At 43.6% G+C, this 27,886-nt stretch overlaps 1 protein-coding gene across 1 annotated transcript in view; it reads right to left on the bottom strand.

Annotated features, from left to right (window-relative positions):
• Positions 1 to 628: 628 nt before the first annotated feature.
• LOC138562830 (GTPase IMAP family member 9-like) overlaps positions 629 to 27,886 on the bottom strand; it is a 300,990-nt gene continuing 273,732 nt past the window's right edge. The window contains exons 4-5 of the mRNA XM_069642800.1: positions 3,946 to 4,991; positions 629 to 1,900 (exon numbers count right to left, since the gene is read on the bottom strand). Coding sequence (XP_069498901.1) covers positions 1,892 to 1,900; positions 3,946 to 4,991 — 1,055 coding nt within the window. The 3' untranslated portion in view covers positions 629 to 1,891. The remainder of the gene's footprint in view (positions 1,901 to 3,945; positions 4,992 to 27,886) is intronic.

Raw genomic sequence — 27,886 nt, 5'->3', positions numbered from 1 at the left:
AGGAGACTGAGTACGTCCGCCTGCTAGGTAGGAACTAAACCATTGTGTGGTATCCCCTCGGTGGACCTCCTCACCCTCCTACATGGAACTCTCGACCCGCCACAGCATAGGAAGAGACACACACGGAGCTGGGGTGCAACACATCTTTATTGCTCGGGATCTTGCTTCTAACTGCCCACATGGGCGGCTAACCCCGCCCCTATGCGTACACGGGTCGCAGCCCGTGTATAAACATAAACATGGGACTTCCTTCCAAACGATAAGGAAGTGAGGACATCACACATTGTAACACAGAACTAGGCAAGCTTAGAGAAGGAGGAGTAGAAAGAAGGTGGGGCGATTCTTCAGCCCCAACACTGTTGTGAGAGTCAGAGATCAACCCCAGTGCTTTGTCCTCAATGTGCTTAGTCACCCTGCAACACATACACTATGTTTACTGTTTCATTGCTAGGTTTGTGCCCTTTAAACACACTATATGTATACACACATAAGTGCTTATACCACTCGCAATTTCCCCAAGCACGCATCACAAATGTATTTCATCTAGCACACTGGAACAGATGGCCTTTATAACTTACACAGTTCACCAGCAATGTTCACAGGTTTCATTAAAGGACCACACAAAATGTATATCAGCTATTTGTTTATTTATTTGTATTTTGTATTATGGTATTATATTGGTTAAGTGTAACGTTTAACACATACAAAATAACAATCGCTATCTAACAATAAAAATGCATTTCCATGTATACCATTAGAACTGCCCTACTTCCCAAAATTCAAATAAACATATTAAAATTAATTTAATCCGAAAACAGGTTTAAGAGAAATTCAGAAGCCTCATGATTTCTTGCCACATATGATTCATGGAATTATTTGCACCGAAAAACAGGGATGTGTGTGTCATTCTGCCCGCAAATCCCTGTTTAACAAATTGCGGGCAGAATGGCGCACAAATCCCCGTTTTTCGGCGCGAATAATTCCATGTATCAGCCCCAAAATAAATTAAAATTCATCACCAGATTGTGAATAAGCCCAGAATTGATGTGTACTGATCACATTCATATTGTGTACCCGTCAAGGTTTGTAACAATCAGTCAGTAAATGTCTCACTGTTTCAGGCTCCAGGAGACATAATCGACATACGCGGTCCTTAAAGGTAACCGTGAGCCCCGCACCTCTGTTGGCTAAAGTAGGACAGGGAGATGAGACCCAGTACAAACCACAGCGTTTCCATTGGGGCCGCAAGCGATAGCCCTCAGGCCTTTTTCAAGCCATGCAGTCTTTCTGTTAGTAAAAACCTACCTCTATTCCATACAGTATGCTGAGGACAACACAGGCATTGTACAGCCTCACCAAACCCTCCATAGAGGTTCTAATGTCCTTAAATGTAGACGTTGCTTTACTCATCGCAAGCTTGGCAAAGCCCCACCGGTCCAATTATTATTAATGAGAATTCCCAGCTCGAGGCTCCCATTCTGAATGGACGATTACATCTTTTTATATCCTTTCGATTAGCCTTGGCAATCATCATTTTAGTTTTGGAGAGGTTACAGAATCTAAATGCTTTTCAAAAGAAAATTCCTTTATCTGCTGTCCAAACGCCCCCGAAAGGTCTGCCCTGTTTGTTTTCTCGGGCTGTCTTCATATAGCCAAAATCACTCGGGTGACTAGATCACCAATACAGTCATGCAAGGGGAACCTGCAGTCATGTTTAGACCTTTGACCTTTTATTTTATCAGAGGGCATAGGTTTAACAATCTCAATGAACTCATAGCCCATAGCAAGATATCTGGAGGCCTGTGTCATCACTAGTTCTGTTATGATGCGGGAAACAAAATGCAGAACTGCCCAGTTGGATTCCCAGATTGAATGAGGAATTTCAACCTGTTTAATCTCCATAGTTGTCTGTTGTTGACTACTCTGACCCTGTCCCAGCCCCTGTTAAACAGAGGATTAAGAGGCGGAACTGGCGGGTGGTGGATACCTCAGTCATTGCTGCTCACATTATTACTGCCTGTGGTACACCCCCCTACCCCCGTGCTGATATTGGTGCTCTGTCAGAAATGTGTTCTGCCACTGTGGCTCTGGTTGCTCCACTTTGCGCCCTTTTACTCCTGGGTCTGGTGCGCTATATAAAATAAAATAAATAAACAAACAAACAAACTGACCGAGCCTTGGTTTAATGAGGACCTTAAGTCCCTTTGTCTTAGGCGCGGGCAAGCGGGACGCAAATGGCTTTCCTCTTATAGGGTGGAGGACCGACCTCCTTCTGTGCTGCTACTTCGTTATATTATACATCTTTTAAACTTGCTAAACGTCATTATTACACTGTCCAAATTGAAAACTACATCTCCCAGCCTAAAGAGCTTCTTTGGGTAGCTCGCTCCCTTTCTACTACGTATTCTTCTGGGAATTCTCTGCCCTCTTCTCAAGAGCATCGTGACTCCCTGGCGTAAGATTGTGACTCATCATGAGCGCATTCTGCTGGAGCATGATCCTCTTGGGGTCAAGCCTGGCTCCCCACTCTCTTCAGCCTCTTGGACTATGGCATCTCCCAAGGCGTGTTAGGATTCTTTTCCGCTGTTTACAGTGGCTGACCTGGCTCGAGCAGTTGCAGGTATCAAGTCAGCCTCTCCCACTGACTCTATTCCACTGTTTGTGGTAAAAGACATGTTTCCGCTGCTTCTGCCCCAGATCATGGCCTTGGTAAATCTTTCGTGTTCCCTCTGTGCTGAAGTGTGCCACACTTATTCCTCTCCTGAAAAAGCCGACTCTTGACCCTCTTCTACTACTAATTTCCGCCCTATCTCTCTTCTACCTTTCTTCATGAAGTTGCTTGAGACCTTTAAGAAACGTGTCTAATGGCTACAAAGTACCTAGTACCTTTAGAAAGCACACAATGTACTTGCAGAACATGTCTCAGTCAGACAAGATGCGGGACTGCGAGCAGCTCCAGGGGAAACACGACATATCTACACAAATACAAATGGGCCACTGCAACAACTAACAAACCCCTTCAGGGAATACTACACCCAATACACGTATAATAACAAGCATTGTCAAAGCCAATCGTTTTGGTGTTTGCAGTTGGTTATTGCATTTTATATTTAGAATGGAGGGAATGAGGAATGACAGCGCAAGGAGGAAGAAAGGCTGCATGGGAGGAAATGAAAGGCAGCCCTCGCAGCTGAGGAAAGCACCGGGAGGGGAAGGAATAAGAAGTCAATGGCAACACGAGAAAGAATCCAAAAATACAATCCATGAAAGCCAGGCCAGCAACAGTAAAGAGGGGCCTTGTGCATCATTTTAAGGAATGAGTGACACCGCAAATGCTTGCAAGGACTGACAGGTCTGTTGCTTGTTGGTATAATTGCAGCCTTTGGTTGTAGTTGTGCTATATTGTAGTTATGATCTCAATGTGATTTCTTGCAAGGACACTTGTACATATAGGATACAGATGTCAGTGTCACTGCACCTCGCCCATAAGCTGCAACCTACACATGTCATCACATCTTATTTGATTGGAGAGGTGCAGTACAGCTGCCAACATGCAGATGTCCTCACCCCAAATGAGGGCTGGGTGAACACAGCAGCCAGTGATGGGCTCTGCAAGGTGGGGTACAGCCACACAGAAAGGAATACTACAATAGTGACAGACTGCAGGAGCGGAGCACTTCTCCTCTTATCCCCACGTCAACACTGAGCACGTACGACCATTTGGACCCACTGACTCTTAGTGGCAGCTGTTTATTGCAAGAATCATGAACACAATTACAAGCCTTTGCGAGGTTCACAGGCAAGTTTGCTAAGTTATGCATTTGATTTGAACTGAGATTTCTGATTGAGGCGCACAGTTTCTGACTTTTAATGCTTGTCACTTACATAATTGAAGAAATACGCAGCAGCATGACCTATAGCTCTGGCCCCTCCCACAACTCCTCCCACACTCGCTCCAACTACTGTCCCCGCTGTACCCGTAAATATCATGGCAAAAGGACCTCCTATAATGCCAAGATATGCACCGACAGTGGCTCCGCTCCGGGCTCCGTAAGCGCAGCTTTCTGCAAACATATCTAATAGACTACGCTCGGCTTCCTGTCTAGTGCTTCTGATTAATTTATAGTAGTGTTCCTCTGTGCCTTTTACGCTGGCCTCGTATTCCTCTTTACGCGTCTTAAGCTTTAGCTGTTTGTCCTTATCGTTCTCCTGTTTTTTTATTATTTGCACATCTTTGTCATAATCACACTTTAGTTTCTTTAAAGCTTCGTCCCTCTCCTGTTTATACTTTCTCCTAAGCTCCTCCTGCTTCTCCTCAAGTTTCCTCTCTGCATCCTGGAATATCTCAGAAGTGAAGCAGGATCCCCCATTCCCCTTCACCATCCGGTCTATGATCCCCAGGAGCTCTGAGACCTGCTGCTCCTGCTCTGCTCCCGTCGCCTTGTTATTGAAGGCGCAGTAGCGACCCCCACAGGCCTCAATCAGACGCTTCAGCCTTTCATCCCCCCCCTCAACAAACTTCTGGATTGTCTGATTTTCTCCCAAGTCATCCTTCCTTGTAAACACGACCACGGTGTACTTTGCTGCTTCCTCCCCGAATACATCCCGGATTGTTTCCACAGCTTTGTTCTCTTCTTCGGTGAATCGCCCAACCTGCAGCACCACAATGATGGCGTGTGGCCCGGGACTGCACATCACAACACACTTACACACTTCTACAACTGTAAAATGAGCATCAGCACCTGTGTCAAAAAACCCTGGTGTGTCAACAACTGTGATGCGTCTCGTGTCCTGTGACCTGTCATCTTTTGAGTAATTGCGGGATCTTGTCTCTTCTTGACACACTAATGTCACTGCTTTTGAATCTGCTTGAGAATGAAACGCCTCTTTTGCACCCAGGATGCTGTTCCCCACTGCACTCTTCCCAGCTCCAGTTATCCCAACGAGAACGATCCTCAGGTCTGCATTTGGCGAGTCTTGACTGCCTCCACCTGTACATGGGAACACAACATGCGAAAGTGGGTTAAGGAATGTGACTTGCAATGGGCACTCGTGTTCATCTCATGCAAGCGTGTGCTGATTACATGTCTGTGTGTGCCTGTATGGGGGGGGGGTACGCATGTATATGTGATCATAACAAGGTCTCCCTACTCTGCAACAAAGCTGTACTGGCAGGCCGTCACATGGAATGAGTGTGTCGTAAATGTTGGAATCATGTCTGTATTTTATGTGTGTGAAGTTGTTCACCGCTCCGCTGCAGGCGTGCCTAGTTCGCACCACCCGAGGAATTTTAAATATATACATGATACTGATAAATATTTTTTTATTTTTTTTTTATTATTTGTTTTAGTTGAAATTAATCACCCTTTCAAATATAGATACAAATACATAGACATAAAATCTTTATCATAAAATTTTGTACTTGAATTAAATAGAAAGAAATAGCAAACAAAACAAGATAACAACATATGACAAAAGTACATGAAAATCAAGAGCAATTAAATGATCAATATGATCAATAAATTAATTGTATAACTAATCAGTTAATTACTTACTTTCTTACTTAGGCTCTAGGTTTAAGTTTGAAAGAACATTTACAGTGGCAATCTGTAAAGGCAGATACCCTGAGCCCAAAATTAGAAACCAAGATAAATCTTGAGATGCAAGCTGTAGATAGTAACAGTATCGTGCAAAATGAATTTCGCGCAAAGGACGAAGCACTGAACATTCTGTAATGAGATGCCTCAAAGTTTGACAACTGTCCATCGAGGTACAAAAGCGACAAAAAATTTCCGAGCGGCACAACAATTGCCTTTTTGATAACAACTCCCTAGTGGCCCACAAATTAAATCGTAATTTCATAATGTGGTACCGTTAGTGAGGGGATGGACAATGTACTAAATATGATGGCATGGTACGCATTTTTTTTGTGTGGAAAACGATTTGGATCAGCATCGTGATATGCAAGACAACCATGTCGGGTAGAAATCCAGTCTGTTTAATAAACTTTTAATTTAGCTTTGTCTGGATTGTGAATCAATAGATCTAATGATACCTCTGCTTTGATTAACACATGATAAACAGACATTAACCACGATTTAATGAACACTTGTTTACTTGAAAAAATGTATGATGAGATGTATTTTAATAGGACTTGCAATGTCGTGGATAACAGGCATTTCCTAAAAAAGGCACATTTGCGCCAATTGAAAAGGGCCTGTATTGAGATTAATCCAAGCTCATACCTTATCCAGGCAACTGGGATGCAATTTGGAAGATGTAAAAGACGGCGCCAAAATTTTGCCTCCCATTTTGCCAATTGAAGAGATGGAATTTCTTGAAAGGTTTCCAGGCCATATAACAGGGCTGGAATGGTTTTTGCAGTCCAAAAATGCCATGCCGGTAATACTGAAAACTTGCCAAATTTATACCTTAAAATGCTGTCCTGCGATATAAAGGCAGTTAGTCTTGTTTCCACCTCTAAAAGATGGCCTGTTGGATGTTTCACATTCTCAAACATGATGCCCAGATAATTATAGTAGGGCACCCTATTAATCGGAAGATTGTTCATTGACCACACGTACAAAGTCGGGTTGCGCTTTTTTGGGCAAAAAACTACAATTTGAGTTTTTGTGAGATTTACTTTTAATTCATTTGACACAGTGTAGTTGTAGAAGGTGTTTAGCAGTCGCTGTAGCCCCACTTGGGTTCTGGAAATCAAAACTACATCATCTGCATAAAAGAGAGTTTGAATTGTATGGCCTTTCAGTTTGGGTGAATCCGAGACAACGTTCGAGAAATCATGTCTTGCATCTTGAATAAAATAATTGAAGATGGCGGACGCTAGCAGACAGCCCTGTTTAAGTCCACGCGAGGTTGGAATTTGCTGTGACAAAATGCCGTCTAGAGTTAGGCGAACCTTGATTGATGTATTGGAATGAAGGCCATGTATTATATCCATGAGGGTTGGAGGACATTGATGTCTTTGCAATTTTGCCAGGAGAAGCACCCGACTGACAGAATCAAATGCTGCATTGAGATCGATGAATGCAAAAAAAATTGGTTGTTTTTCCTGAAAACATTGCAATTTAATTGGATTTAGAGAAAATAAATGTATTGATGTCCCCATGCCTGCAACGAAACCCGTTTGATGGGGATCGCGCAAATGAGCATGAAGGGTCCAGGCATTGAATTCGGCAAGAATGATTTTCGCAAATACTTTCCCAGGAGCATCAAGGAGGCGATCGGCCGGTAGTTGACTGGAAGGCAGCGATCGCCCTTCTTGAAGATCGGGATTATAATGGATGTTTTCCATGTGCTAGGTATAGTGCGCGTTAAAAGAATATTTTGGAAAATGAGAAATGAGATATCTGCCCATTCATTTGGGTGTGTCTTGAACATAGAGTTCGACTGCCCATCTGGACCTTGCGCTCTTGATGAGCTGATTTGCGATATGGAAGAACAAATTAACCCTTCTGACAGTTTGATTCGCCAGGATCAGCATATAAGGCAGCAAAATGCGTAATCCATTCCTTTTCAGGAATGCCATTGATTGGTCTTATGGTTGTTTAGCATCTGCCACATTTGTGCTGAATTTTTGTTTGTTGTTTGTCATGGCGGCTAACATGGAACTGCTATCACGCTGGAACTGTAGCGATTTCCTTTGTCTGAGCCAGTTTTTGTAGCGACATTTGGCGGTGTTCAAAAGTTGTCGACAAAACGCTCCATTCTGGAAGAGAATATATTTCCTGATCTTTCGATATTCAGCTTTTAAATTTTTGATTGCCGGATCGAAAATATAAGGATGGCAAACACGATTCTGCCGCAAAATGGTGATGTTTTGCATAAATGGTTTTAGGAGATCTTTATATGACACCTTATTGGTGCTCCACTCCTTGTCTTCCAGGATGTTCGTTAAAGTCTGTATCCTCTGAACATTCCATTTGAGTCGATTTCTTGCAGTATTGACAGTTGCTATGGCATTATGTACCTGACTACACAAATCATGTTCAAAAGTCCATGCAAGCTGTGCAACCAAAAAACAGTGATCGCTATTTGGATGGCAATGGATTGAAAGGCGTTGGACATCTTGGAACAGTTTTGGGCTCATGTAAATGTAATCCAGGGTGCTAGTATTGGTTCCCTGATGCCAAGTGTAATTTGAATGGATATCACCCTCCACTGAGCCATTTAACCTGCATAGATTTCTGTCAGACATCAAGTTTGACCATTGTAAAGCCGATGGTGAGGGGTTAAATATGTCACGACAGGCCAAGTTAAGATCTCCTGCGACAATAATATGAGTGACGGACTTTCTAGAGAAGATAAGATTCAATATTTCATTCATGCCATCAAAAAAGACTACGTCACTCATAGTAGAGGGGTTGCAATAAATGTTTACTAACGCCACTTCTTGGGAGTGACCCAAAATGAGAACTAACTGGATCTGAGCACCTACTGAAGCCCAAGGAGTGATTTTGAAGCCGCTGGATCTATGAACACCCACTAATAAACCCGATGAGGGATGACCCCTGCTAGGTATGACCGGAAGGAGCGAGATTTCATAGCCATCCCAGACCGGGCGAGTGAGTTTCTTGTAAGGCTATTAAATGATACATAGTGGTGAATTTCGCAAAAGTGGAGGGTAAATGGGAATAACCCCTAGTAGTCCAACTTAATAGGTGGATCCCTTCTGCCTCATGTGCTATTAGTGGTTACTGATGACTAAAGCCAACATTTTGAGCTCCATCAGGCTTTCGCTGAGCTCCACAGTAAATGTTGGATTTACGCCTTAGCTGCAGATTTTTAGAAGGTGCTTTTTCAGGATCTTCTTCTAAGTGGAAGCCCATGCTAAACAATTGCATTTTACATTGCCAGATAGCGTCTCTCACTAGACCTGATGGAATCCATAGTCTAACAATTGAAGTTGATAATTCTGAAATGAATTCTATTTGTTGAATGTCATTTGATGCCAAATTTTTGACGTCATTAATGTCTCTGAAAATATTGAGAACACGTTGACGATTTAAGTCATAGCAGGGGAAATTACCCTCTCTGCATTTAAGAATAAGTGTGAAAAAATATTCACGTCGTGGATTTAAATGCCTTGACACAGACTGGGTGTTGATTTTCTGTGGAGCACACTGCAAGTGGGGAGTGTCATAGTTTATGTTCTCATGGTAATCAGTATCTACTTCCCTCTCTTGTAGGTGTTCTGCGGTAACAACCGGTGTACAAGGATCATCCGCAGCCACTACGGACAAAACCAAGGAATTTTTTGCCTGTACTAGACTGGCAGCCAAGTAATCATCTATTTGTTGTTTGAAATGTTCCAGCTGAGATATGGAGACAGAGTCTGCAGGGAAATCCGTCAACTTTTGTTTAATTTGTTTAGTGAATCGATTTACAGGGACATCCGTAACCGCCGATGGCCCATTGTCACTCAAGAGGTCCACTGTATCTCTATTCGGGTTTTTGTTTTGTTGTGCAATGCCCTTTGTTTCTGGTATGTGATTTTTCATGAAAAATCTCATATGTGCATCATTTTGTGCTTTTAAGGTCGCAAGATGTTTGTCGGCCTCAACATTGCGATCTATGGAAAGAATCAACTGCGACAATGGAGATACTGGAACCCCAACAGATTTAACATTCGTCTGTATTGGCATCCACGCAGGGATTGACGGATGCCCTTCAGGTAGCTTTACAGAGGCTGGGTGGGATACATTTTTCGCCTTACTTGCTTTGGGCTTGTGGGCCAGGACTGTGGCTGTCATCGGCTTTAATGGGCAGAAATTTAGCGAGGCGCCCTGACCAGCCTTCTGCAGAGAATGACTAGGCAAAGGAGCGCCAGACAAGACTAGGGGTTGCACAGTCAAGGGTAAAGGAGCATTTGCTGGACCTGTTGACAAGATTTTATTTTCTTGTAATGCAGTTGATTTGCCCAAGGCTTTAAAGAAGGAGTTCAATGTCTTTTTAGTTTGTTTTAAATTGGCCATATTCTTGGTCTTTTTTAATGCCAATGATTTTTTAGGAACTACCTTTGGGTTCCGGTCTTTCAACACACCCAGGTGGCTATATCCTTGCCCACTTTTTCTAGTGCAGAGCGACTCAGGAGATAATCAAGTCATTACAGCTTCTGTAGTTGGACCGGTTTGAGTCGTCAACGCACGCTCATTCTGCACGGGAGGCATATCTGGTAGTTGTTCAATTGGGTGAATAATGCCAGTGATCAAATGTAGAACACTAACCCTGGCACTAACTACCTCAGCAGCATGAACTGAAGAGGCCCTGGGCGTCAGTTATTTCGGTGGTCCCTCGCTCTCAAGGCTCACATCACTCGTTCTAAGCCCTATTGGTGAAGAAACATTTTTGGCAAGAGAGGAAAAATAATGAGCCGACAACCATTTCATTAGTTTGCCAAACTGTCTAGATTGCTGTGACACTTTAGTGTCCAAAGATTCGAACAACTTGCATAGACGCATGATGGTTGTATTGATGGCTGTCATGGCTGGTTGCATCATGATTGTATGTTGTAAAAATAAATCTGATGCCATTTCCTTGGGTGGTCTTGGAGTGGGAAGAGCAAAAGAGTGTAACATGGAATGTGTGGGCTGTGATTGATCGACTCTAAAAGATTTGCTGCACTGTGGATCGGCAGGTGGATAGACTGACATACTCCATGCAATGGGGGATTCGCTTTGACTGGTCTGTGTAGACAGATTTGTCTGATCCAGCAGCAAAGGGGGGAAGGACATTGGAGAAATTGCAATCCGCGATGATGAAAGTCGTGGGCAATTTCGCGTAGAAGCCAACATAGTAACATCTGATAGAGGACGCGGGTTTGATGTCACACTAGGTGTTTTTGGTGCAGGGGGAATTTCCTTTATGTTGGAATATTCTCCTTTCTTTGAAATCCCTAAATGAGATGTTGACAAGGAAGAAATGGAAAGTATCGATTCATCTGTGTCAACATCAAAGGAGAATTTGGATTTTGCTGATAGCACGTTACCTGTAACAGTGCCAGAGTGTGCCGAATAGAAATGTTGTAGGCAGGGGTCAGCCTCGTCTGACGTAGGTGGATTTGTGCAACTTGTAGTCGAGATGAACATATTTGGAATTTGTGGAGGCATGTTGGTCGTGAGCCGGTACGTCATAGCTTGCTAAATTAGATATTAACAATTAAATGGAAAGAAATTCTGTCTCGGAAAGAGACAAAAGCTAACCAAAATTCAATTTTAAAAATAAGACAAGCACAGGACTCACGTTTGATAGATGAAACACCCTTTCCCTCTAACAAACAATAAGTTCCAGCCCCCTACACCTACACCACGCACAGCGAACAGTTAACAGTACTCGTAGTACTCGCACTGTGCGCAGCGCGTGTGCACAATGGGTGGCGTTAATGAAGCCAAAGGAAGAGGTGTGGCCAAAGGTGGGAAGGGCACTCTGGGAGAGAAACCTGAAAAATAATAGAAACAGAAAAAGGAATAAGAGGAGAAAAAGAACACAATAGTAAATTATTCTTACAACGTCCACCTAGCATGGCGTTCGGCGTGCAGGAGGCACCAGACGTCATATACTACCTTCCTAACAGAGCACGCCCACTAATACATAATGTGCAGGAGGCACCAATCGTGGTTGTACAGAGATGCTTCACCACCCCAGTTCTGGCGTGATAAGCCACTTAAGTCACAGTCACTGTGGGGCTTCGTGGTAAGGAAGTCAGTCACACAGGGTGCAACCGCAAGAGACGTCCTCCAAGCAGGGTTTTGCTGAAAGAACACAGAGCACAGGGTAGAGCCGGGCAGCAGATACCGCCAGTAAACAGTACTCGTAGGGCTCACGCAGCGCGTGTGCGCAATGGGCGGCGTTAATGAAGCCAAAGGAAGAGGTGATAATAACATCACATGTCTACACACTCCTGGCCAGATCCATGCCCCTTGCAAGTGCTGTCATAGTAAAGCACAATCATGTGTTCAACATAGGAAGCATGAAAGGCGCACATCTTGACCCCAGGGGTGTCACCGTGTGCTGGACAGCAAGCTTGCCCTGGGCAGGAGCCTTTGTGGGTGTACTTTGTTCAGGCCTGTTTACACTTTCTTCCGGGCACAGCGCTGCTTTTGTTCTTTTCCCAAACACAGGCATTTTAGCTGTTATGTTTGTATGTGCTGTTGAATTATGTTTACATTTGTGTTATCAATATTTGTGAATATTGTAAGGAAGGATGAGGTGAATTAGCGCCCCATACATTCTACATTCTACACGAGATGAACCAGATGCTCTTGCACTAGTGGGGGACGCCTCCATTGCCCTTCTGCTACCATGAGGAATGAGGCCTCAGCCAGATCAGAGTCAAATGGTCAAGTGGCACAGCGAGTAGAGCACTCGCTTTGACATCCGTGCAGCGCCTGCTAAAGCAGGTTTGAATCCCGGCGGGGCCAAACTCAGCCTTTCATCCTTCTGAGGCCGATAAATGAGCACCACACACCGTGGGTAATAATAAGCAGCGCTCAGATACCTGAGGGTTCGTAGCGTGATATAAAATGCTAAATTATTATTTTTTAGAGGTAGGACTATTGCAAGACACACTTGGACTCCATTTTGTGTTCCCTCGACTCCATCTTTGGACTAGGCCGCGATTTGGCACTACGATGTCTCCTCTTCCCTCAGCAGCGCTGCGCACAGTGAGCACCAACCGCCCCCACCTTTTCTGCACACCCCATGTCCCTTTCTCACAGATGCACTGAAGTCAACTGCAACAATTAATACTGTGTATCATACTATTCTTGAGATCACTATCCTGTGTGTGAACCAGCCTGAACAATGCCTTGTAGCTCATCCCTCTCCACAAACCTGCTCCCTCACCCCTCACCCTCGCTGTTGGAAAATTACTGCTTGTGTAACCCTGTGCCCTTCTAAGGTATTCTCTTGATGTAACAGAAGTATGCCCCCACTGTGCTCACCACACCAGAGTGCCCCCAATAAACTCGGACCTTTGTCACGGTATATCCTGTCCTAATCTCACATGTGTCACTCCACCCTCCATTTCGCACAGATGTGTCAGAGCAGCCCAGTCCCCAGGTTATCGCAGAAAGTAAGACCCCAGCACCCTTCACCTTACTAATGACCTAATGTGAAATCATGTAGTTTTGTATGTACGACCTGTAAGCCTCCAAGATTTACTCAAAGGTATATTGATGCTCATTGTTTATTGTATGCCAAGATTTAGTATATATGCTGGCTTAGCTAGTTTCAACCGCAACACCAGCGTAACCCGACACTCACCTCACCCGGACACCCTCTTGTCTCCAGTATAACACAGACAGTGGCTAAGACTCCTGATCAGCGCCGCTATGCGCTGCAACCATCAACTGTGCTCCCAAAATAGGAAAACAGCCAAAACTTCACCAAATGAGGTAAGCCTTCACCAGAACACGTTGTTCCTTGCTCCTCAGAAAATACATGTTATGGGTACCATTAGCTCCTCCAAAGCGCTGCAAAACTCAGCAGATGCCACAACTCTGCAAAGCTCTTGGCACCCCTCCAGTCTCCCAAATGAACCCCCAAACCCTGGGCTGCAAGCCCCTCCAAATACTGCTTCAGGCTCCAAACAGCTCCTTGCCCCTTCATTATTTCTGCAGGCTCCAAGCCTCTTCTAATTTGCAATGGGCTCCAACCCCTCAGGGCTCACTCAAAGGCTTCAAGCCCCTCAGCTGCACAGCATAGCTTAGACACCAAGCCTCTTCAAATGCTGCTGCCATGGGCTACAAGCCCCTCCATGCCGCAGCTTTGGGTTCCCAAACCCCTTCAATACAGTCAATGGGCCCTCAGCCCTGTCAAAGTTTCTCTGCCAGTCTCTTGGCCCTCACTGTGCTTAACCTGTCCAAGTGCTGGCAGGCCAGCTGGCCCCTGGCCCTGGCACTGCTCACTATCTCCTGCGCCTGTGCCCTTTGCCCTGGGCCCTTCTGCGGCTACTCACATAAAGCGCTCGCCCTACCTGAGAGGATATTCTTTGGTTGGGGGGCGCTGCATGTGCCATCCTGCGTGCTGCCCCACCCCAGCACAGCCAGTGTCCTTGTCGCCATTGTAAAACCCTGGGTTCCCAGTGATGACTCTGACATCTTCTGATGTTCTAGTTGTTCCTTTATTGAAGGTCCAGTACATCATACTAGATTAATTAGGTCAAGTACATCTGAGCTCCAGGCAACATGCACCGGCATCCTCCCAGGTAGGCTACATATCTCCAACGGACTCACTCTGAACGCACAACCATACATGAACATTCTCACGGGCTACATTGTATGTCACTCACCCACCATTTCATTCATACTTACACAAGCAACAGGGAAACCAAATCACTGCATATATCTTTAGTAAATGATGACAGGAGAGAGCCTGTATGTCTGTACTCCTTTATTGTTATATCATAACTGAACTCGCTCCATTCCATTCCTCCTCAAGTTCTAGTCACCCTACATTCCACGTTCTACTCAGTCACAACACCTCCGCCTTGCTTATCGTTGAAGTTCACTCTCTCCCTTGGCCTGACAGGATCACCTCTACATTTGCTCAATGAGACGTAAGGGCGTGCATATAGTCCTTTGCAGGCAGCCACTACTAAGCAAACAAGGTTGCGAAAGTCCACAATCTTTAAGTGACAGGGGACCAACAGGTTCTTCATTTCTGCCTTTTTCACATATTTCTCCTTACCATTCATCTTGGAACATTGCAGGAAAGAGCAAAGTATCCCCCATTACTACACCATCACTTTTCACAAAATTCACTACAGGCCTTTTGAAAGCCCCAACCATGAATGACTCTGACTCATGTCTGGATCCTGTCTTTCTTTTTTTTTTTTACCTGCACAATCAATCCAGATTCGCTTTCTCTCACCGCCACGTGATTTCGTTCAATTCTTCTCTTGCCAGTTGTCCAATGTACATCTGCCTGCAGTCGTCTTCCTTCCATGTCCACATTCATGTTTATGCCCCCCACCCCATTTCCAAAATGCTTTGTAACTGGATCTTCTCTTTGGTTTGTTTCTATTGCTTTGGTACATCCCAGGTGGGACTGATGCATTTCCCTAATTTGTATATTCCTTGGCTCCCAGTATGATCTCGCCTTAGGAAAACTTACTGTGCCTCCACGTCAGTGATGACACTCCCACCTTGCACATGACCCAAAAGTGATTTCTCCGCCCACACCTCACACATATCCGACCAAAAGATGGACATCTGCCTCTATGTGGGAAATCCAATCCACATCTATAACATTTCCCATCCTGTCGATTCGTCACTTTACATGTACTTTGCCAGGTGACCAAATTTGAGTCTCCGGATTATCTCTGCCCATGACTAGTTATGATAATCAACTCATTTTTATCTTTCATATCGACCAATTGCTTTTCAGTTCTCTCATATACCTGTTCCAACTCCAGCACTTCTTTTAATGGGAGAGATACCCTCAGAAGATGGTTCCATGTGTTAATTCTGCTGCAAAAATATCACGATGCAAAAATATTGCCATATTTTTGTGGCAAAATTCACACCTGGACCCTGCAGGAGACACTCCTGGACCCCCCGCATCATGTTTTAACTAAATACCCCTGCTCCCACATAATATCCCCAACAAAAACATATCTACGGCAATATTTTTGTTGGGGATATTATGTAGTGATACACAGAAGATGCCTCCAACGTTGTGATGACGTACACCCCTCAATTATTCTCAGCCTAATAGCCTCATCATCATTAAAGCTCGCAAATTCACAATACTTCGCCTTTCCCTTTAACCGTAGTGCAAATTGGGCAATTGTTTCATGTGGACTCTGTGTGCACTGGTTAAAGACATACCATTCATAGTCCTGATTGGGAGGGACCACCAAATGTTCACCAATGGCAGAGATCAATTGTCGATACGTCGTTCTTTCTTGAGTCGGAATGCCCTTATCACATTTTTCTCCTCTTTTCCTACCAGATTGACAAAGATATCCATTTTGTTTAAGGCATTCTGGTACCCTGGTGCTTTCAAAAAGTTCTCGAATTCCTCCATGCATTCCTGCCACCTTTGCCCCTGATCTTCCTGTCGCTCGAGGAGGAATGGGTCAGGACAATGCAAATAGTTCACGAGAACTCCATAATTCTGAGCTGATATTGCACCCTCACCTGTGTTATCCAGGGACATGGTCACACACACCTGGCAGTTGCTCCACTCTTCCCTGTCAGCAACTTGATCACACAAAATGATTTCCTCTATTGTTCCTCTATTGTTCGATGAGTTGCTTTATCTGTGCAATTTCAATTGATTGTCCAGTTCTATTTGTTTCCTTTGCTTTGGGATAACCATACATAGCATTATGACCTCTTTTAACAGCGTTCCCATGCAAGGTTCCTATGTGCATCTGTGTGTGAATGCCATCGGAGCGCACCTTAGGATTTAGTACCGGCTTAGTCACTCTAGTCCTTGGATGTTGATCTCTTGCTGGTTCGCCTGTGGTGTGGAATCTTTAGAGAACTGCCTCAGTTAAATTGAAGCAGATACAGGAAAATCAATATGTTCCCTGGTATATCAATGTTGTTTGCATGTTCACTTGGATCCCTTCCTTATTACGTCGTGGTAAGATGCAATAATCCTGTGATCTCCTCTTACATTCAGAAACCAATACATTTGTTTTGCCTCTGGGGTCTTTTTTTTATATATATATTAAGGCGCTGTACTGTAATTAGTTTTTATCTTTCGTTATCTCTCCATTTTATCGTGTTGACACACATTATTGTTTAAGGATCTCAATGGAAATGCTGTCATGAAAACACTGCCGAGCTGTGTTTCTCGTTCATTATACTATGCATGTTGTACCTTTCCATTCATAGCGCACATACGAATGTTCATGACCTTTATTTGATCCAATCTTGTTAATTATTGAGCCTGCGTGCATTCTTTAGTAAACTTTCACCTTCAACTTCTCTCATTAACTTCAGCAGAGCGTCATATTCTTCAGCTGCAGGGGCTTTCATGGAACAATGCTCACTAAACCGTGTGAATAGCGTCGGTTAGACACGTTCTGATTCATTGATTCATTGTTTTCATTGACTCCTTTATTGTTCTTTCCATTTCCATGTAATACTATGGGGCTGATTCATGGAATTATTTGTGCCGAAAAACTGTGAATTGTGTGCCATTCTGCCCGCAAATCCCTGTTTAACAAATGGTGATTTGCGGACAGAATGGCGCACAAATCCCTGTTTTTTGATGCAAATAATTCCATGAATCAGCCCCTATGTGTTTGCATTTGCTGAGCTGTATTCATCATATTCCTGTTATGGTTTTCACGTTTTCACTTATTTCTTTTGCGTTCAAAAGGCAGTAGCATGGACTATTGTTTCATTTGCACCCACGCGTTAAACATTGCTAAGGTAACATTCGTGTTTCCTTTTAACAAATATGGCCGCACATTTTCTCACGTTGCTAGGGCCTTTTTTCTAACTTTCCAATAGCTAAGCTTTTACGTAGTGAGTCTTGTGCCGACGGCTGCTCATGGAACTGTGCGCAGGCCTCGCGCTCCGTGAGCTTTGTTAACTTTTAATCTTTTCCAAAGAAATATACTTTCTGATGCAGCAGCTCACTTCTAATATGTTCCAACAGTTTAAAATGTTCCCAACAGTTTTGAATGATTAAATGATCTTATCTGACAGCGGCATGGCACCCTGGCATTATTATTCTTAAACACATACACCGCAAAACAGCATAATGTAACATCCGGTTCTGTTTGTTTACTTTGTAAATTTAAAATGCAGCGCACCTTACTGTCATCCTACTTGCTGTAGCTTCATTTCCAACAATACCACCTTCAATTTTTCCACGTTACCTTTGCTCCTTTGCTCCTTGTTTGAGTTATATGAATGTGTCCTTTTCTTTAATGAAACGTCTTCCTCAGGCTACTCACTCTGCCCATTGATTTGCACACTTTTATTCAGCCATCTCCTCAGACAGTTTCTCCTGCATTCTTTATGTCTCTTTGGAATATTTCCAATGGTCCCTTTCTTGGGTAATCTCCATGGGCTGTTTTTCCCAAACCTCCACTTCAGGCTGCCAATATCTCTTTTCTATCCCTTCAGTCAATTTTGCAGTTAATTTTCCGCCTCATGTTATTTAGCTTCACTCAGCTTTATAGTCCCCTTTGTTCCTCATGGGCTGCATTTTTTAAGTTATTTCCAAGGGCTACCGTTATCTTGCATATTTCTTTTCCTATTAGCAGTGTGGGTTGGTCGTTACCTCGTCGCCAATTGTTGTGTACCTTGTTAATACCATCTTAATTATTATATCTTTAGTAAATGATGACAGGAGAGAGCCTGTATGTCTGTACTCCTTTATTGTCATGTCATAACTGAACTCACTCCATTCCATTCCTCCCCAAGTTCTATTCACCCAACATTCCATGTTCTACTCAGTCACAACACTTGGCACTATGTATGTCTACTTATGTTTTGTCCCCTCTGACTGTTCCATTTACTCCCCTACATACCTTGGTCAGAATGTCCCTCAAACTCACCCCATTATAAGAAGCTCACTGCTTCCCATCAAATGTGATTTCTTATCTGTTCTATGTTCTTCTGTGATCAAAAGAGAAGTGTTCCTCCTGTATATAATGAATTAAATAAATAATCATTAGCGTATGTCATGGAGCTGAACTGAAATGAGTGAATCCTAGTTTGGCTAATCCATTCTTCCAGTGTTGTCAGTTGCCAAGGCAACTACAAGTATTCTACTTCCAAGTTGCGTTCTTTCTCTTTTCCATATACCAATGATTTTGGTACATGTGGTGGCAAATGCCACCAAAAGGCACCAAAATCAAAAATGGCATGCTGCAGTAAGAAATGGCTACATTGGCTCCACCAACATGCCAGTCTACTCATGTACTGCTTGCTTTATCATAGAGGCCCAGAAATAAAATGTCATCACACAATATGAAATAGCTACACTAGCTGCACCATGTATTGTCCCCAGTGACTGTTCCATTTTGTGGGGTACATTTACCAGCCCCAACAGAACTTCACTGCATCACAATGCATCACACAACTGCAGTTCAACATACATCCAAAGTGGGCTGTGCTTTTATCTGCTCAGCACATGTGGGGCGAGTTTTTGAACACAGTCACCCCAAGAAAGGCTGCATGGCATTTCCCTTCACGTGAATCCAGAGAAAACAGCTTAAAGTCAGAATGGCTCTGCAGTACTGTTGTGTCATTTAAATTCTCAAGGCTGCGCAAGAAAATGACCTACATTTAAAATGGCATTGCACTGGTGCTACTTTCATTTTAAACATCACACAGTTTTGTTCCATTAAAACACAGTCTTGTCTATGTATTTCAGTTGAATACCATCAATTAAGGCCCTTCCTTCTAGAACAGCATTGTTTTCCCTCATAAAGTCCATGAAGAGCAAAGAATTCTGTGCAAATCCACACGGCTAGGATTTACTTTTGCAACAAACTAACACACACAAAGTACTTCAAAGGAAAGATGCTCTCTCTTGCTTCGTGTCAATTCCCAAGAAACCATTTTCAAACATATCTCTTTTTTCAGAAACAGACCAGATCTATAAAAAGCCTTTTCAGAAAGTAAATGCAAAGGAAGCTGTGTGCAGGAAAAAACAAATGTGTTTAAATGAACATGAGAAAAATGAACATGTGTAAATCTGTTGCTGCAAAGCAGAAAATGTCCTTGGGAAAGCTAAATGGGAAATAACACTGTAGCTCGCACAGAAACAAAATTGTACATTTGGGGAGAGGGGCTGCAATGATACGTATATTGTGTTTCCACCCCCCCCCAAAAAAGAACTTCAACAGCCTGGCTGGGGCCCAGGCATTCCTGTCAAACCAGTTTGGTTTAAAGGCTAATTTCGCACCTACTTGCGACTAAGGCTGCAAGGGCATGTGCCCTATTCTAATGACACAGGCTTCGTGATAATTACAGGTTCTCCCAGACTGCCAGGCAGAACTGCTCCCAAGGACAAAGGATGGGGGCAAAACCTGAGATTTGCCTCGTAGGTGTGAATTTCTCTGCATTCATTCCCAGTATCCACTGGTGGACTTCAAAAGGGGAGTCATGGCAACCCTTGTGCAAGCTGACCCAGGGAAGACATTTTGGCCGAGGGGTTGGAAAGATCACCCACATTTGGGGACAAATCCAGCCCATTTCATTTAAAGACCTTTTCTTATTAAGAAATGTTTCTCCACGATCTGAATAAACAGTAATGTGATATTATGACAGTTTTGATGTGATTTTTGGACAAGCACAACAAGACTATGTGCATCTCTCTTGCACATGGGGAAATGAAATGGCAGGGAAAATTGATTTTTGGGGGAAGCATAAATGGCACAGATATTACACTTGGGGAAACTATGCAAAATACTATTATGCATATGTATAGCCATTTTCAGAATTTAAGGTAACATGTTTTTCCTGAAAACAGCGAAATTGTGCCCAAGGACAAGGCAACATCGCACAGAATTGGCATTCGAACCCGCATATTCCTTGTAAAATATGGGATCTGCCTAATTTTTATGATGGTGACTATTGTAAATATGAGGTTTTTGTTCCGTAACTTATGTTGGTAAAAGTAACTGTGGTGAGACAAAGTATTATACTCACAGTAGTAACTGGGTTGAATAAGGCTTAATTCACTAACCTGGATCAGACCACATATGGAAGCAAGAGAGAATCCCCCTAAGGATCCTACAACCCTCTCGCTGTAATACAACACAAGAAGGTATAGAACACTCAGGGAAAACCTCTGGGGAAGAAAACCCTGGACGATGATGTCTTCAGATGACTGGTAACATGCAGGAATGGTGGGGACTGGTTAAAGGCTGATCTTCAGAGACCTGGATCCAGTAATCCTGGAAAAGTTTTTGGAATGGCCATTATCTAGGAGATTGGAGAACATGGCGGGTTGAAGGGTTTGTTGGATAAGAAAATGGAAGGCTGAGAAGAAGGATGGTAAGTACCAAGGCAACGGAACTGTCGCTCTCAATATTTATCTGCAGGGTTGGGGGTCTCAGAAATTTTGCCAGAAACTTGTAAGCACGACACAAGGCTAAGAGCTTTGAATCCTACAGAATTTAATAGGAATAGAACATTAGTGTTTAGGACACAAAGTGTTGTTTAGTTGTAGAGTGAGAGAGAAGAGATTTCATACTGTCCCTTTGAATTGGAACGGCCTGAAAGAATCTTTCGCGCTGGGAAAGTAGACGTGTGTTGTCTGGTCTCTGTGGAGACAGATCAGACTGGTATGAGTGTACTTCTTCCTCTTGGGGAAGAAGATCAGATGATCTGCGGGTAACAATAACCTTTAAGACGAAATGTGCGTAAGTAATTCCAAAATAAGATATGAGTAGGGATCAAGAGAAGTATAAAAGTTTTGTACCGTTGCTAGGCAACGTGATCGTGTTCCCAGAAGGGAGAGCTGTAGCGAGGAGTTCGCGAGGATGCTGACACTGGTAATGTTGGCGTTCTGAAAGAAAGAGCTCAGATAGAGATTGTGTGTAATGGAAAGGCAGATCACGCAGTAAATCATTACCTAGTAAATGGAAAACATACAATGCGCACTCTAAGGGGAGAAGTGACGCAAGGAGCATATGGATCCCAGCCCTGATAATTGTTTCTGTGAAAGGCAACGGGAGGAGTCCATCTTGGAAAGCAATTCGAGACTAGCACGCTACAGGCATTCACAGTCTCCATCTTGGAGGGATTGTAGAAAACAGCCCAAACATGTCTCCAATTGTGCCAGCGGCGCCACAGAGTCCAACGACCCCTAACAGTCCTAACACAAAGCAAGTCATAAAATGCACACACTTAAACTGATGTCACTTCCCTGGAACCAATCTGTCCACAGGGAGGAGGGGACGCCCATAGCCTGGCCTATCCCATGCAATGGCTAAGTCCAGAGTACTACCGCCCATATTGTAAAAATTCTAGGATGTCACTGCCTATAGAAGAGGTAGACAGGGAGACACAAGAGATTCAACATTCAAAATTCACCCTGCAAGATTCCAAGACTAGAACCAGGTCCAGAGGTAGCTGACCCAGATCCAGGCAGGAACACCTATCCAGACCCAGGCATACCCAATAATCCAGGGAGAAAGGAGGAAAGGCCGCTGATCCCCTTTAGGAGAATCCAGTGACCAGACCGTTTGGCCAGCTGACCCATCCCGCTGTCCACAGTGACCAGCTGTTCCCAACAAGGAGAGCCCTGCGTACCTAGTAACCAGATCTATTGACCCCACTGCCTGTGACCAGATCCGTGGCCCCGCTGCCTAGAGACCCTGCTGGCTGCCCAAATTACCAAAACCAAGCTTGTCTTGTAAGTATCCTATCACCCAGTACCCAAAAAACTGCATATCCCGCTATTTTACCTTGCATCCTGTTCAAACCCTATTAAAATCCCATAAAAAATCCTAGTCATTTTCCAAATTGCCAGTATCCTCTGTACACCCTTTCCCTAGAAGAATCTGTTTAGTTTACATCTGTAGCATATTTCTTTTCTATTTTCTTAAGTTACCTGTCTAAGTCCCTAGTATCATTTGGAATAACTTGATTAAGTCCCCATTGAAAACTCATGTTCATTATTGTTGCACTTTGAAAGTAACAATTTTGTCAAGTGTTTTTACTAATTATAGCCTTAAAATATAGTTTCAGTCGAACTAATCATTGTGCTGACAAACCAATGTTATCCGTGTATTTTACTTCCCTTCCCCTTGGCATCCTATCTGTTCTGTGTCTTTGGGCCTCATTACATGGAAGGCGGTGGTCCAGGGTGCTATTAGCACCCTGGACTATGCTGGTAAATTACTGGCACCGCCTTGGCGGAAAGGGGATTTACTGCCCCATTCCAAGGTTGGTGGGGCGGTAAATCCCCCTTCCGCCATTGCCCTTCCCCATTCCCATTTCTGCCCCATAGGGCTCCATGGGAATGGGGAAGGCGCTAACTACGGCACCGCAAAAAGCAGGCGTTAAAACACCAACCCGCTAAGGGACCTCGTAGTAAGGCGGTAATGGTTAACGGCCACCGTTACCATTAACGGTGGCCGTTAACCATTACCGCCTTCCGTGTAATGAGGCCCTTTGTTTCCTATCCCAAAAATCGATTTCCGATTTTGCCTGCTAAGCCCACTTTCTTAGCTGTTTCCCAATTTAAAGCCTGCTTGAAATAAAAAATTGCAATTCTGCTGCTTGTGATTTTTGTTGCATTGTTTTCCTCCCAAAATTGATTCTCTCACCTGTGTTAACGTTGCTTTAGTGCTCTGTTGAGTAGCCTGCAAGCTTCATTGTCTCTTTAGCGCAGTGACATGAAATTCAATTCTATCTATCCAACCACAAATGTAAACTGACCTCTAAGTAAGAAGTGGAATCCGAGTATGCTATTTTGCTCATTATGAAGGTTTTCATTTTTCATTTTTGACCTCCCATTCTGGAGTGGTGGGTTGAATTTAAAAAACGATTTGTCCCACTTCTTTCTGACTCCTTGCCACTGCTTTCCTTCCAGACCGAATTTAGTCAGCAGGTGTTTTGGGAAAGTGTTGCAAGGGGAGTGCATAACCTATGTTCCATCCATGAATGTGAAGAAAAGTGACTTTATTTCCATTTATATTAAAGGTGTCTCGAGTTAGTGTTGGAAGTTTAATTAACCGTGTTATAAGGTTTTGCATTTGTATTGCTGCCCTAAAATTAGTTTTGCTCTGATTTTTCATTTGAATTCTAAAAATAAATAAATATTTAATTGCTGCACACCGGCCAAGTTCATGGTTCATTGCGACACAGGGTATTTGTCAAGGTGGGTGTGAGACGGGTTGGGTGCCTTCTCAAAAAAGGACCCAGGGTTCAAATAAAAATAAAAGGGCACGTTTTACTGTGCGCCACCTTCAGTGTCAGTGGTAGAATTCTCTGGCTGGAGTGTGCCGTGTCTTAGAATCCATTACAATTCACCCCCCTCCACAATCTGGTGAGATGTCAGTCAAACTGATCCCATTGTAAGAAGTTCACTGCTTCCCATAAAATCTGATATTCTATCTATAGTATATTATTTTGTGATCAAAAGGGCATTGTTCCTCCCGTATATACATTGGTAAATAAAATAAATTAAGAAATAAACATGTCCAAGCTGGCTCTGCCAATATATACCAATAAACGCGCTTAAGAACATGCTGTTATTGGCTTGCCATGCCACGCCGCAAAAAGAAAACTGGCATCAATGTAGCCCATTCTAGACATGTAAGAACACTTGTCATGCTTGCTTTATTATAGAAACACAGTAAAACATGTCATGTCTATCATGCCTCAGAAGTAGATAGGCTGGCTGCAATACAATGCCAGTATAGCCACGTGATAACATTTATCATGTTTGCTTTATCATAGATACCCAGCAAAACATGTTATACCACAGTAAGAAATGGAATGGCTAGACTTGTAGTGTCAATGCAGAGTCCATGCATATAGTATTTGTAGAAGGTATTATGTGAACAGCTGAACTGAATTTGTTTGTGTATGCTGTGGGGTGCTGTGGTACGTGCTGTGTACATGAAAATGATTATATATGATCACATGCAACAATCCGTGTGTATATGGAGTAAAGACACCCCTGAGACCATTGTTGCACAGATAGTGAGTGTGTGAGAGATAGCTGCTTAGGCACTGAATATTGAAACATAATATGGAGGTTAAAGGTTTCACTATTAACATCAAAATCTGAAAAAGGGTTAACTAGGGCAATCCTTCCCAAGGCTCAGGACAGCCCTCATAACGCTCCTGCCCATCCCCTTCTATAAGCCTCTTCCTGATGGTAGTAATTCCAATAGGTTATAAACCCCTGGCCATGCCACTGGGAAATCAAAAGCCTCCACTACATAATCAGGCTTTATCCATCAAAATAGATGGAAAGTGTAACAAATTATTTTCAGAGGTGAGAGGAGGCGTAATACGGTGAAAAAACAATTACCGACTGCCATGTTCGGGATTCAGACACACTATGACAAGAGAATGAGACCAATAATGGAAAGGAGTCTGAATCCACTTAAGTGAATGTGAGCAATCATTTGGAAGAACTGTGACTCCTATCATAGATGCCCAGTAAAAATGTCATGCCACAGTAAGAAATGGCTACACTGGCTGCACAAAACTAGTCGCGCAAAAGCAATTATCATGCTTACTTTATCATAGATGCTCAGAAATAAACGTCATGACAGTATGGAATGGCGAAACTGGCGGAACCAAAATGCCAGTCTAGCGATGTAATACCATTTATCCTCCACGTCTGCAAAACACTAAAGATGTGGCTCTTTTAACAATATCTTTCTAACAAATAAACATTTCTGTCGCTTCAGCAATAGTACTATATTACTGTATAAAATGCCATGCCCAATTCTAGCACAATCCTGTTGTAAAGCGCTCTACTGCTCTTGAACTAGGTTTACATTACACGTAATTTAATATATTGAAAAACACAAATACATTATCATGTTTGCTTTATCTTAAGAGCCCAGTAAAAAATGTTGATGGCTATACTGGCTGCACGGAAATGCCAGTCTAGCAACATACTCATCGTACTCATCAAACAAAGCTGGTTTTATGCTAAGCACCCAAGTTAAATAACCTTTCTGCTAACTCTTTGTAAAAAGATCAACAATGAATATACTTACTCAAAGTGGGTAAGTAACTTATTTCAAATGGTATTATATTAAAAACCTAATATCAAAACCTCAATATTATCAAGTTATATCACACCGTATTGAATTGAATTGATATTTTATTTCTATCGCACTCGTACACAAGTGTTTCAGAGCGCGACAAGATCAGGGCGGGGAGCAAGGGAGAACATAACGATCTTACTAGGCCCAGTGAAATTGAGAACGCGCAAGTGCATAGGAGACGGGGAGGGGAAAAGTGCATGGAAGGGGGGAGGAGTGGAAAGTGCGGAGTAAAGAAGAAAAGATGCATAGTAATAAATACTAAAAAATAAAGGAAATAAACAATGCTAGTGCAGCCAACAAGTGGCAAGTGCTGGGTTTAAGGCAGCAAGCAGGTTGGATCTGATAAGTGCAGGAAGAAAAAGGGGGGGCTGAATGGGAACAGATACAAATCCCAGTGCAAGGGGTGGCCCGTAGGCAGTGCGGGAGGTTGGCAGGGTGAGCAGGGGGAAGGAGAGGAAAGGCAGAGTACCTCTGAGGAGGTGCAGTAGGAAGTTTGACTTTTTAGAGACATCAGAGATGTGAGTGGAGAAGGAAGGTATGGAGTCAAAGATGACCTCAAGGTTCTTAGCCTCGCAAGTGGGGGTAGGAAGAGGACCAAGGAAGGCCGGCCAGAGAGTGAGGGGAAAGGATGGTGGAGGTGTGCTGATGAGGAGGATCTCAGTCTTGCTGGCATTCAGACAAAGATCATTGGCGGCACACCAATTTTGAATGGCAGTTAGGCAATCAGAGATGAGAGAGGTAGAGGAGGAGGCCAAGGGCTATCTGAAAATGAGTTGAGCGTCGTCAGCATAGCACTGGAAGTTTGAGCAGAAAATGGCAATGTAGTGTGCGAGAGTTGCTAGTTATTGGTTGAAAAGCCAGGACGAGAGGATAGACCCCTGGGGAACACCACAGGTAGAGAGGAAGACACATGATAGGAAGGACCCCAGTTTGACCTGGGAGGGTCGTTTGGAGAGGAAAGAAGTCAGCCAGGCCAGAGCCTGATCAGTGATACCCAGGTTATCATGGAGACGGTTGAGCAGGATGGTATAGTTGACAGTGTCAAAAGCAGAAGAGAGATCGAGTAGGATGAGGACAGAGGGAATGCTACAGTCAAGCTTGGAGCGTAGATCCTCACGGATGTTCAGGAGACCAGTTTCCGTGCTTCTGGCAGCCCCAGACTGGTGGTCATGGAGACAGCCAACAGAATCAGAATGAAGGTTAAGCTGAGAGATGGGCAGCTTTTCCAGGAGTTTGCCCAGAATGGGAATAATGGAAATTGGGCAATAGTTAACCGGACAAGAAGGATCAGCTGTGGGTTTCTTGAGAAGAGGATGCACATTGGAGTGCTTCAGAAGGGAGGGGAAGGAGCCTGAGGCAAAGGAGGAGTTGCAAAAATCACCAAGGGCCGGAGCAAGGATGTCAATATTGGTCCTTGATGGTTTTAGAGGAACAGGGGTGAACCTGTTTTGACGAGGCTTTTATAGATCAGACTTGTCTAGCAACCTTATCAGGGGAGAAAAGAGGAAATTGTGTTAAAGTACTTCCAGAAAAAACCCACATTTCATTTGTGTCTTTTTTCCTGACCTAAGGTTAATGCCTCTCGCAAGCGTTTAATAATTACAAGACAACTGTAACTGTGTAGGGATGAATGGATGTGAATGTGTAGCCACAAGGGCAAATGTTATCTCAGCCACCAATCATCGCTACAAGCTGTGTCCGGCCCAACACTCCACCCCGATGAGCCCAGCTGACCTCCACCCCACGTGGCATCGCGCAGACAACCACCAATCCTCGAACAGCAATCGCCTATGGTGTATATAGTTTAGCTACCAGCACCCAATCCCCTTGTCTATGTGCCCCCCATAGATTTACGTAATTTGTAACAACATTGTGTAATAAGTAGCCTGTCTTTGCTATTGTCAGACAGAGCGCTTTCTGAGTTTGCAGAGTCCTTTGCATGCCCTATTTTGACTTTAGATAAAAACCCTTTTACTTCACCCGCACTTGGTCTTATTCCCATTATTGGGTGTGTCCTTCCTTGTCTCCCACTAAGGGGGGTGCACTTTGGGGACGCTGCCTTTCAGTGGTGACCCCATCGACGTGATATATTTTTAAATTGTCCCCTTGGCACGAGACGGCCCCGGTCACAGAAGAGACGCATGG

This window comes from Ambystoma mexicanum, unplaced genomic scaffold (assembly GCF_040938575.1).
Source record: "Ambystoma mexicanum isolate Mex_15411 unplaced genomic scaffold, UKY_AmexF1_1 Mex_scaf70, whole genome shotgun sequence".
In the NCBI taxonomy this organism is placed as follows: domain Eukaryota; kingdom Metazoa; phylum Chordata; class Amphibia; order Caudata; family Ambystomatidae; genus Ambystoma; species Ambystoma mexicanum.
This window is presented reverse-complemented; position numbering and strand designations above follow the sequence as displayed.